The 12,478-nt window shown below is 45.2% G+C and overlaps 1 protein-coding gene across 1 annotated transcript; it reads left to right on the top strand.

Annotated features, from left to right (window-relative positions):
* The first annotated feature begins 3,171 nt into the window (after positions 1 to 3,171).
* NDUFB4 (NADH:ubiquinone oxidoreductase subunit B4) lies at positions 3,172 to 9,112 on the top strand. Its single transcript, XM_003412976.3, has 3 exons — positions 3,172 to 3,393; positions 7,485 to 7,631; positions 8,993 to 9,112. Exons 1-3 carry the CDS (start codon positions 3,214 to 3,216, stop codon positions 9,053 to 9,055), a joined length of 390 nt encoding a protein of 129 aa, XP_003413024.1. The 5' UTR covers positions 3,172 to 3,213; the 3' UTR covers positions 9,056 to 9,112.
* The last annotated feature ends 3,366 nt before the right edge of the window (positions 9,113 to 12,478 follow it).

Below are 12,478 nucleotides of genomic sequence, written 5' to 3' on the forward strand. Positions count from 1 at the left end.
TGTACGTGGTGCCAGATCTTTGTGCACATGCGGGCAAGGATCTTGGCGAATGCACAGATTTGGAGAATCGTGTCCTTACCTGACCCCAGACCAGAGCATCGCTGGAAGCGAAGACATTCTCTGGCACACAGCACCATCCAAGCCCCTTTGCAAAGTGAGAGGTCCCACAAAGTGGACTTCCTATGAAGAGTGACTCCACACCTGGATCTCCAAATTTGGGCATGGAAGGACTCATGCTGTAGGGTTTCAGGCACAAATCCCTGCCCTCTGGGGACTCGAGGACATAAAAGGTCTCCAGTCCCCTTGGGTGGGGAGCTAGTGGTCTTTTCGCCATGAGGCCCCACATTGCTCCTAGTCTGCGAAGGCAATAAATCACCACTTTCTGTTTCCCTTGCATTTGGCATCCATCTCATTTTGATTGGCTAATAGTACAGGACAAGAACTTGAGGAATTAGGTTACAAGACCATAAAATATTTGTCTTTTTGTGATTTATTTCACTCAGCTTAATGTCTTGGAGGTTCATCCATGCTGTAACAGGGGGAAAAAGAAGAACTCTCATACTCATCTCTATTTCCCAAATGTGCAATATTATAAGAATCCTCTCAGGCAATTGTAAAAAAATACAGATCTCTGCGTTTCCCTGACAGTTTTTTATCCACTTGTCAGTTTTCTGTTCCCTGAAACCCTGCCCCACTTACAGAGCAAGCAAAAGGTTCCTGAAACGCTATCTATGCAGACTTTAAAATTTTACAACCTGCTTCTGCTTTTTCTATTGTTTTATTTTCTTAATAATTTTAAACAGCTGTGAACAAATCAGAACTTCATTTTTGCTTCTTTAAAATTGAATATGAGTGATTTTTCTCCCATTTCTTTTTTCTATATTCTGTCAGCCTTCATTCTCATGCGACCATTTTGTTCTATATTCATTTGGACATTAAACTGCTTTGCAAATACTATCACGTTCTTTCTGTACTACCTGTCAGTTCCTCGAAGACGAACACCGCATCCCCTATTTCTTCTTCACATCCCCACTGAGCCTAGAAGATTAACTGGCTAGTGTTCAGTATGCTTCATGTGGTGAGTGCTTAATTTAAAATGTTGACAGTAGTGCTGTTCTGCATTGCTTGGAGTGCCAACACTTTCTAGGTCCCTTCTCTGCCTAGCAACCATTTCCCAACATACCTACATGTCCCCAGATGTTTCAAGAAAACTGAAACTCCCTTTTGATCCAGCTTTCTTGCCTAAATTACATACTGTTTACATTTTTTTTCCATGTGAAAAGCACCGTACTGCTCCTGAAAGATTCCGCTGTTTAAATTGAAATTACTTTTTTCCCTTGCTGTACGGCTGCTAACCAAGAGGTCGGCAGTTCCAATCTGCCAGGCGCTCCTTGGAAACTCTATGGGGAAGTTCTACTCTGCCCTATAGGGTTGCTATGAGTTGAAATCGACTCTACTGCAGTGGGTTTTTGGTGGGTGGGGGTGGTTGGGAGGGGGACAGTATGATGATGTTTTCATTTCGGGATACCTTCCTTTTCTCCCCAAATCAACGGTACAGTAGGATACAATGGCCCTATGATCATTTTCATTATCTCTAAGGCTGTTTAATGGCAATGGGTTAACGGGTTAAGGATGTTTTCACCAGCAGAGCGCTAAAACCTCTAAGAATGCTAACAGCATAAGAGGTTTTAGTTTTTCAACAAAGCTTTATGTAATACACCATTTTGTTTTCTGACCTAGTCACGCAATGCTTCTATGACATCACTCTCCTGTTAAACATTATTTTGTGCCTATGATAAATAAATGTATCCTTGTATGTATCTAATTAACGTACATAAACTCTTACTCGGGACTTATGTTTTGCAAAGCACTTTGCTATCTATTCATTATTTAATTCTCACAACAATGTCCCTAGGTGGACAAACAGGAATCATTATCTCCAGGATACAGAAAACTCAGACGGTAAGCGACTCTCAGGCAGTTGTAATTACCTGAGGAGTTTTTCTCAAATTTCTAGTTTCTATATCCTGTCGTCCTTCATTCTCATGAGCCCATTTTGCTCTATATGCATTTGGACATTAAACTGCGTTCTTTCTGTACTGGCTGTCAGCTCCTCGAAGACAAACCCCATGTCCTCCATTTCTTCTTCACTTTCCCTTTTTCTTTTTTTCTTTCCCCACTAAGCCTGGAAGATTAACTGAGTAGCGTTCAGGATGCTTCATGTGGTGAGTGCCCATTGCTGTTAAATATCCTTAACCAAAAAAACCAAAACAAAACAAAACCCCACTGCCATCAAGTGGATTCCTACTCATAGCAACCCTAATAGGACAGAGTAGAACTGCCCCCATAGAGTTTCCAAGGAGCGCCTGGCGGATTTGAACTGCTGACCCTTTGGTTAACATCCGTAGCACTTAACCACTATGCCACCAGGGTTTCCTAAACATCCTTAAGGTATGAAAATGATCATAGGGCCATTGTATCTTACTGTGGAGTTGATTTGGGGAGAAAAGGAAGGTATCCCGAAATGAAACCTCCATCTCTACCATACCCCTCCCAACCACCCTCACCAGCAAGGGAAAAAGGTAACTTCAATTCAAACAGCGGGATCTTTCAACAGCAGTAAGGCGCTCTTCAGGGGGGGTAAATGTGAACAGTATATCTCTAACGTCAGTGAAGATAAAGCTCCTAGGAAGAATCAGCGACAGACTATAGGTAAGTCAGGGCGGAGAAGAAAAGGAACGTTGGGAGTGCGTAAATCACTAATACAGGCCAGACGGCGAGGAATCTTCGGGAAGAGTAAGAAGACGCCCTCCCCCCTGAACGCCATCGCCGTCCTCGGGCTAGTGCGCAGGCGCACTTCTTCGCGCAGGAGGTCAGACCAAACGGGGTGGGACTCAGAGCTGCGCGGGCACACTTCTTCGCGCTGAAGGTCAGACTAAACGGGGCGGGAGTCAGAGCTGCGCAGGCGCACTTCTTCGCGCTGAAGGTCAGACTAAACGGGGCGGGACTCAGCTGCGCAGGCGCACTTCTTCGCGCTGAATGTCACACTAAACGGGGCGGGACTCAGAGCTGCGCGGGCGCACTTCTTCGCGCTGAAAGACTAAACGGGGCGGGACTCAGAGCTGCGCAGGCGCACTTCTTCGCGCTGGGGGTCAGACGAAACGGGGCGGGACTCAGAGCTGCGCAGGCGCGGTTGCGCGCCGCGTCGTCAAGATGTCGTCTCCCAAGTACAAGCCGTCGCCCCTGGCCACCCAACCGGCAACCCTTGAGCCAGGCGAATACGACATATCTCCGGAGACCCGGCGGGCTCAAATTGAGCGGCTGGCTCTAAGAGCCCGGCTTAAACGGGAATACCTGCTTCAGTACAATGACCCCAACCGCCGAGGAATCATCGTGAGTGGGGGGCAGGCCGGGCGGGGATCGAGGCGCCGGAGTCCGGGGGGCCCGTGGGTGGGCAGCCTAGGTGGTCCTGGGCAGCCAAGGGCCCCAGGAAGGGGGTCGGCCTCTCCCAGGCCCAGACAGTAGGCCGACTCACTAGCCCTTTGACCTTGGGCAGAGAGCTTGGTCAGGAGGGTGGCTTCTGGGGTCAGACCTGGCTGGGATTGGGTCCTGGCTGGATCCCTTCCCTCCTGGGTGATCTTGAGAAAGTAATATAGCTCCACTAAGCCTCAGTTTCCCCATATGAAAAAATTCTGACCTTATGGGTCTGTCATGAGGATTAAATAAGATAAAGCACGTGAAGGGCCAAGCACAGTGCCCGCTTTGTAATGAGTTCTGAAAAATTTTGTATGTATGTAACTTTAGAAACTGGTTTCCACCTTTCAGTTCAGTTTCTAGCGAAGGTACTTTCTCCTGCTGGGAATATGGTGATTCTTCAACCTCTATATTTTAAAGACCCTGCAGCTTGTTGAAGCTTTGGGTTTTGGAATCCCACCCCAGGGCACTACGTACTGGCAAACTATATGACCCTAGGCAATTTAGGCAATTTACCTGATCTCTCTGAAACCTCATCTTTGGGTGGGAATGGTAGTGTAATATTCATAGGACCCTGGTGAAGTTAAATGACAAAGTCTGTGTAATGGGCGTGGCACATAATAGGTATTTAGTAAACTGATGGCTGTTATTATTTAACGCATGTGCTTTTAGATAATTTTATGGACCAAAAATCCGTTGCCCTGGAGCCGATTCTGACTCATAGCGACCCTGTAGGAGAACAGTGGAACTGCCCTATAGCATTTTCAAGGAGCGGCGGGTGGATTCAAGTGGATTCAAACTGCTGACCTGACCTTTGGGTTAGCAGCCATAGCCCTTAACCACTGCGCCACCAGGATTTTATGTACAGAGTTGTTTAAATAGTTGTCAAATATAATGTTAAAAAGAACTTCCCAACAGATGCATAGGATTTTTTGGAGGTTTAGAGGATATAAGGAAAGCTACAGTGTGCTAGGCACTATGCTGAACCTTTCCTGAGCATTATTTTATTCAGATGTCACAACTATTCAGAGTTTAGCTCTATTATCATCCCCATTTTACAGATGAGAAGACTGCATGGAAAGGACAAGTAGCTCATGAAGAGATACCCAGTTAGCAAGTGAAAGAGCAAAATCTAAGTCCTGCTCTGTGTACCCCAAAGCTTCTACTTTAACTAGTTGGCTCTACTGTCCTCAGCCAGAACCTTGTTTATTTGAAAAGAAGGTGTGAGAGAGACGTGTACTATATACATAGTTGTATGATTGTCTTAGATAATAGCGAAAAAGAGTAAAGGCTCGGAGTTAGACAGCCCTAAGGTTCAAACCTCAGATCTTTTATTTACCAAGGGCATTTTCTCATGTGTAAAATAGAGTTAATAATACCTGCCTCATTATTTGTCGTGATAAGGAAATGAGTGCTTGGCACTTAATTATTTATTAACCAATAAATGTGAATTCCCTTGCCCGATCTTTAAGAATAATTGATTGAAGCCCAAGCCCATTGTCGTCAAGTCAATTCCAACTTATAGCAACCTTAGAAGACAGAGTAGAACTGCCCCATAGAGTTGCCAGGGAGTGCCTGGTAGATTCGAACTGCTGACCTTTTGGTTAGCAGCCATAGCACTTAACCACTATACCACCAGGGTTTCCTTGTTTCAGTCAATTGCTGAGGGCCTGTTATGTGCCAGGTCTTATTTTAGATGCTGAAGTGACAATGGAGAACAAAACAGGCAAAAATCCCTGTCCTCATAGAGCTTTCCGGTGGGGGAGACAAGTAATGAACAAGTTTGAAAACTAAATTATTTAGCATATTAAAGAGTATTAAGTGACAAGAAGAAAAATAAATCAGTGAAGGGGATTAGGAGCATGTGTGTGTGCGCGCGCGCACGTGCGCGTGTGCTGGGAAGAGGAAACAGCTGCAATTTTAGATAGGGTGACCAGGGAAGGCCGCTCTTGGGAGGTGATTTTTGAATAAAGACCTGAAAGACTCAGAGTGAGAGAGCGAGCCATGCAGCTGTGAGAGTAAGTGCAAGGGTCCTTAGTCAGGGATATTCCTGGTGAATTAAAAAATGCTGAAGACACCACTGTGGCTAAAGTGGAGAGAAGTAAGGGCAGAGTGAGAAGAGATGAGGTCAGAGAGCTGCCTGGGGCTGGATCACACTGCGCCTTGTAAGGACTTTTACTGAGTAGTGCATTGTGGCCAATAACCAGTTGCGGTTGAGTCTGTTTCAAGTCACAGCAACCTCGTGTGTCAGAGTAGAGCTGCATGCATAAGGTTTTCAGTGGCAGATTTTTCAGAAGTAGCTCTCCAGGCCTCTCTTTCAAGGCACCTCTGGGTGGACTCGAATCGCCAACCTTAGGTTTGCAGCTAAGCACGTGAACCATTTGCACCACTGAGGGACTCCTGTCATCTGGATTTTAACAAGATCTCTCTGCTGCTTAGTTGAGAATAGACAGTGGGGGAGCAAGGAGGGAACAGGGAGGCTAGTTAGGACCCTGTACAGTAATCCAGCTAAGAGATGATGGTTGCTACCACGGTGGTAATGGGGGCAGTGAGAGGTAGTTAGATTCTGCATATTGAAAGTAGAGCACGCAGATTTGCTGGCAGATTGGATGTGGCATGTGAGAGAGAGAGGTCAGGGAAGACCCTGAGGTTTTTGCCCCAAGGAATTGGGAAGATGAAGTAGCCTTTTACTGAAATGGGAAAGAATGTGAGAGGAGCAGTGATGGGGGTGGAGTAGAATATTAGAAAATTAATTTGGATAAAAAGTATGTTTGTTATATTTGAGGTAATTGTTAGACAAAGTGTAAATGTTGAGCAGTTTATTGGATATTAAGTCTGGAGTTTAGGGGGGAGATCTAGGTCTGGAGATAACAATTTTGGGAGCCATCAGCCTATAGATGGGTATTTAAAGCCATCTGACTGAAAAAGATCATCAAGGGAGTGAGTATGGGGAGAAATAACCAGCAACCCGAGATCCTGGAGCTGAGGCCCTCCAATTTAAGAGATTGGGGAGATAAACAGGAAAAGAGCAAAAGAGACTAAAACAGGAGGAAATCAAGCAGGTTCATGCCCTGGAAGCCAAGTGAAGAAAAGGTTTCAAGGAGGAGTGTTCAGCATGTCAAATGCTACTAGTAGTTCACTGGACATGGAGTGGTGTCCGAGAAAACTGTCTCCCATAGTGTGTCTCTTGGAACCTCTCAACAAAATTACTAGGCTCAATGAACTATGGTCATGGGGCTATTGGCATTTCTATGAAATGAAATGTCTGTTTCTAGAAGACAACTGGCAGATACTGAAGTGTAGAGAAGTGACTGACAGATTTTTGAAAATTCTATCAGTCATTCAAATACGTAGAGAAGGGATAGACATAAAAAGGGTTGTATTTGTCCCCTCAGGTATTGTGCTCAAACCTTCCCTTGAACCTGTGCGCTGTGTATCTTCGCCGTCTTTACTGTTTCTATTTGGAATGTAGACATAGTACTAAGAAATAGCACAGAACACCCTCCTGCAACTTAGTTGTAGCCTGGAAAGACCAGTGTGGGGGATTACTAGGAAAGGTTCTGGAAACAAAATCCAAAGTGTAACACAGCGTATGAAGCCAGTTTGTCTTCATGGGGAATCCTGTGTGGTTCTGATGGTCACACTTCAAAAAAGACGGTGAGCTAAAAACCCGAAAAGAGTAGATAAAAATGATCAAGGATAGAAAGTGGCTTCTCGGACAGTGTAAAAAGATGAGGACTCTTAAATCTTAAATATATAGAAAGTTGGCGGGTGATATAAGAGTCTTTAAAATTCAGAAGGATTTGAAAAGGGTCATCCGAGAATTATTCAACAAATACTGGAAATGAAAGACCTTCCCTGAAGCAATTTAAGAATATTCAGGAATCCCTTAACTCTTGTATAAAGTAAAAGGCATATCTCCTGTGCTCTTCCACAAATGTCCTTATGAAAGTCTTTCTCAGTATGGCACTTCTTAAGTTCTTAGAAGCTCTTGTTGTCATTCATTTTAGGAAGATCCTGCCTTGGCTCGTTGGGCCTATGCGAGATCAAGAAATATCTATCCCAATTTCAGGCCCACTCCCAAGACCTCACTCTTAGGAGTCATCACTGGTATTGCGCCTCTGTTCTTCTTGTTCTGTGTTGTGAAAGCTGACAGGGTAAGTATTAGGACCTACTGTTAGTATGCGTGGGATCGGTTCCCTCCACAGCGGCCGCGCTTTCTCTTTTATGGTTGCCACCAGTGCCTCTCCCATCTTGGGCCCTGTGTTCCTCCTTCCACTTCTCACTCCTTTGACCTTTATCGCTATTGGGCAAGAGTGAAAAGACTGCTCAGTTATGTGTTTGGTTTTCTTGCTTTATTGTTTCAGTTCATAGGAATTTTTTTTTTTTTAATCATGATAGCCACTGGATTTTTCAAATTAAGTTTAATTGGCTTCTCTACAGTTCAGAATAATGAAATGATCAATTTAAATTTCTAAGACCTGAACTTAGCTCACTGAAGAATTTTTCCGGTGTGTTTTAGATGATCTGAAGAAATTGTATCAAGCAAGGGAGCACAGAAATCAACTTTTCAGAAGTTAATTTCTTTTTTCTCATTAGGAGGTGTGCAGAAGTTAAATTGTTGTATTCCCACTCACCTTAGATATTACCTTTGCAAGCTTTTGCACTTAATTTTTTTAATTCATTTGTTTATAAAAAGATGATATTTATTGGGTCAGGTTATTATGGGAATACATAAATCATTTAGTGTGTTCTCTGTGTGTGGGATGGTCACGTTTTGTGAATAAATGTTAAAACTTTTAATAGCCTAACAACAGAGATGCACAAGCCGCCTGTCCTGAGAACCAGGCCATGAGAGGCCGGGCTATGTGATTGCAGAGTAAGCCAAACTTAGCTTTGACTCTAGACTGCTCCACTTCTAGCCCCCAGGCCTTGTGTGGCCATCCAGGCTGGAGCCTACTCATCTAGCTCTGCCTTAAACCAGCCAATTCACTCTCCTGCTAGAGCTCATGCATTTTGATTATTTGATAAAGCACCTACTTAATAGAATCGCAGAAACCCTGGTGGCGTGGTGGTTAAGTGCTACGGCTGCTATCCAAAGGATCGGCAGTTCGAATCCGGTAGGTGCTCCTTGGAAACTCTATGGGGCCGTTCTACCCTGTCCTGTAGGGTCGTTATGAGTCGGAATCGACTCAACAGCACTGGGTTTGGTTTTAGTGATAGAATTGTAGACCACACTTTCCCAGGTGTTTTCATTTTGCTTTTAATGTATGTTTTTTAGTGGGGTAGTGTATTCCTAATTGCTAAAATGTAGGAAAGATGTTTTTGAATAAGAGAGCTTTCTTATTGTCCCTGTATTTCTCCAAACCACTGCCTCTTCACTTACACTCCCCAGGTTTAGAAGATGGAGGATTGGCATTAAGTTTAGAATTTTTCTGTTTTTCAGAGTTATACTGTGGGTTGTGCCAGAATGCACTGATTTTTAAAACGTACTCTTTTTTTTTTTTTTTTTATACAGGATAGGAAAGAAAAACTTATCCAGGAAGGAAAATTGGATCGAAAATTTAGCATCTCATATTGAGTTTGGCAATGACGACTGTGTATTCTTGCTTAAATAAATCTTCTATTAATCACTAAATAGGTTGTCTTTCTTAATATCACCTTGATTCAACAAATACTTTCTGGATATTGTAGAATCCTTGCTTTCTAAGAGTTCACAGTTTAATGAAGAAACAAATTCATGTTCATTTATTCAATCAATTATTCAAGAAATGAGCGCTTACAGTGTGCCAGGTACTGTGCTGTGTGCAGAGAATACAGCAGTCGGTAAGACAGACTTAAGGAGTACACATGCTGACAGTTGTTCACTCAGCAATTGCTATTTACGTGCATCTTCCTAGCCTGGCACTGTATAATATGGCAGTCCTTCTCTGGCCAGCCCTGGCACTGTATAATATGGCAGTCCTTCTTGGGCCAGCCCTGGCACTGTATAATATGGCAGTCCTTCTCGGGCCAGCCCTGGCACTGTATAATATGGCAGTCCTTCTCTGGGCCAGCCCTGGCACTGTATAATATGGCAGACCTTCTCTGGCCAGCCCTGGCACTGTATAATATGGCAGTCCTTCTCGGGCCAGCCCTGGCACTGTATAATATGGCAGTCCTTCTCGGGCCAGCCCTGGCACTGTATAATATGGCAGTCCTTCTCTGGCCAGCCCTGGCACTGTATAATATGGCAGTCCTTCTCTGGCCAGCCCTGGCACTGTATAATATGGCAGTCCTTCTCTGGGCCAGCCCTGGCACTGTATAATATGGCAGTCCTTATCTGGCCAGCCCTGGCACTGTATAATATGGCAGTCCTCGGGCCAGCCCTGGCACTGTATAATATGGCAGTCCTTCTTGGGCCCTAGCCCTGGCACTGTATAATATGGCAGTCCTTCTCTAGGCCCAGCCCTGGCACTGTATAATATGGCAGTCCTTCTTGGGCCAGCCCTGGCACTGTATAATATGGCAGTCCTTCTCGGGCCAGCCCTGGTGGCGAATGCTGGAGAGCAGTGACAGCCATGTGGTGCAGAGTGCAGTACCAGTCGCTGTGGAGTCGATTCCTCCTGGTACTGGAGGTCAGATGCGGGCTAGAACCCTAGCTCTGGAGTTCAGCAGTTGGAATAGCAGGCCTCTGTTGGCTCATCTACAGCATAGAGATGGTGATGCTTACAACTATATAGGGCAGTGAAGATTCAAATGAAATAATGAGGATTGCTCAATTAATTAAAGCTACCTCCTGTGTGTAGTGCAGTCTTGAAGCAGTTGAGTGACAATCTGCTCCAGAATGAAGTCAAGTGCTGTAGAGGAGCAGCCTGCTCTGTGAGGCTGAGGACAGTTGTATTTTGGTTTTAACTTTGAAAGCATGTTCACAGCTATTCTCTCACTGGATCCTTGTAGCTTGGGTTCCCTCCAAAAGCACAGCCTGAGAGAAAGGCTTGTGTGCTGGTAGTTTATGTTAGAAAGTGGTCTGAAAGAATAACTGGGTGATGGGAAGAGTGATCCAGGGCAGGAGGGAAAGCCAACCAAGTACGTGCTATTGGCCTGGTTGCCTCTGAGAGTAATGGGCTCAGTTCCACCAGGTACTTTCTGAGGAGCCCTATAAAAAGAATTTTCCCTCCATCTGCTGCTTCTCACCGTTGGTCAAAAATTGTCCCATGCAATTCCCTTGCACCTTCAGGTACGGGCATGCCTCAGAGTGGCTGACTGGGGTCTTGTAGGCATCCCATATGGAGTGGGGAAAAAAGCTTAGGACAGATAGCAAGCGTTGTGCTGTGCAGCTGAGCTGAAGTGCTGCCCGGTTACAGTAACAGTTGCAGTAAAGAAGGTGGGCCAAGAGGCTGTCAGGCAGGGCACGAGAGGGATTCTCAATTCCTCATCCACCTCTGCACTGCTTGGACCCGCTTGTGCACGCATTAAGTCAGTCTCCTACGTGACCTGCAAGGCGGTGGCCAGCCACAATCTCCACAGAATACTCAGTGTAGGAGGGTTAGTGGAACAAGCTTTAGTCCACACTGTTGCAACTGGTCCTGATGCCATAATTGGTACTCATCATCCCCCTTCATTATGCTTTCTAGATATCCCTCCCTCGGACTATCACTTTAGCAGGTCTAGATTGCCTGACTGATGGAGCCATCATGCCTTCACTTACAAAGGCCAGAACTTGAGTTAACTCTGGCATCGTTAGGCCTTTGTTGCAGCAATTGCCTCTTGACAGTTTCACCAGACATGGAAGCACCAAGATGCTCCAGCGAATCCCCTGGGTTCCGGGCATACCCCTTGCCTCCACTGTGCAGTCACTGTGCGACCATAACTCCTCATAATCAAGGTTGATTACTGCTGCCAATGTGGGAACTTTTTTGTTTGTTTTGTCTGCTGTTTCCCAGGGACCAGAAGCCCAAAATGACCAGAAGGTAGACATAGGTTCAAGGTAAATTGGAATGTACTGTGTTTCCTAGTGAAAGTGCTTTCCCCACCCCCAACTGTGGAAATCAGGGCTGGCTTCTAGTCCAGCAGAGCCTAAGTTTGTAGAGAAGGAGAGCACATACCACAAGGAAGTCCCTGGAATGGCGAAAGGGGCTAGTCCTACCTCCTTCTCTTGGTTCTCAGACTAGTGAATTCTAGGTACTGGTGCCTAGCACTGTAAATATGATCATTGGTTCACTGCATATACCACACGGTCAACGCTGCATCGCAATCTTTCAGAGTGTTGTCCTCAAACTGGTACCTTAGTATAAACCGGTAGTAGTAGCATCAGGACCTGTCTAAATTCACAAGGTTGGCGGGGGGACAGAGAATCAGCATCAAGCTGAGCCCAAAACTGATTCCTGTGAGGTAGAGGTCACACATACCTCTACCTTCCAACTTTTTTACCTGTCCTGACACCACCTGTCCAGCCACGACACTGTACTTCTCTGCGGGGTTTGATAATTTGTTGCAGTGGCCACACAGAACTCACAGACCATATTCACAATTGCAGAGTTTATTAGGGCAGTAACAGGTTACAATTTCCGATCAGGATCAACTTGGAAGTCACAAGAACAACAAAGGTATTCTTAAGAGTGAACAGTTTCAAAAGATTTTTATCAGTCAGGCACAGAAGACAACTCTGGACAGCTCGTAGAGTGGCTGGGAGACCTTGCATCCAGGAACAGTGCCCAAAACTGCACTCGAAAAGTGGTCTGGTGAGGACACCATTGCGCCTCCTCTGAGCACTAAATGCTGCCATCTGTCCGGCTGATGCCACTAGTCCTGGGCACTGGGCACGGGAGCCCACGCTTCCTCTTGGCCTAAGTACTCAGGCTTTTTGCCACCACTGAAGTAGCGAAAATGCATTTTCTTCAGTGTTTTAATATTAGAATATATGTTCTCATTTGTTTTAGTATAGCTGTATAAGTTGTGATTAATCTCTAGTCCTTGGAAAATGGTGCAGGCTCTGTTCAAAATATAGCTGAGCAGGCTTTTC

The sequence above is a fragment of the Loxodonta africana genome, chromosome 1 (assembly GCF_030014295.1).
Source record: "Loxodonta africana isolate mLoxAfr1 chromosome 1, mLoxAfr1.hap2, whole genome shotgun sequence".
Lineage (NCBI taxonomy): Eukaryota > Metazoa > Chordata > Mammalia > Proboscidea > Elephantidae > Loxodonta > Loxodonta africana.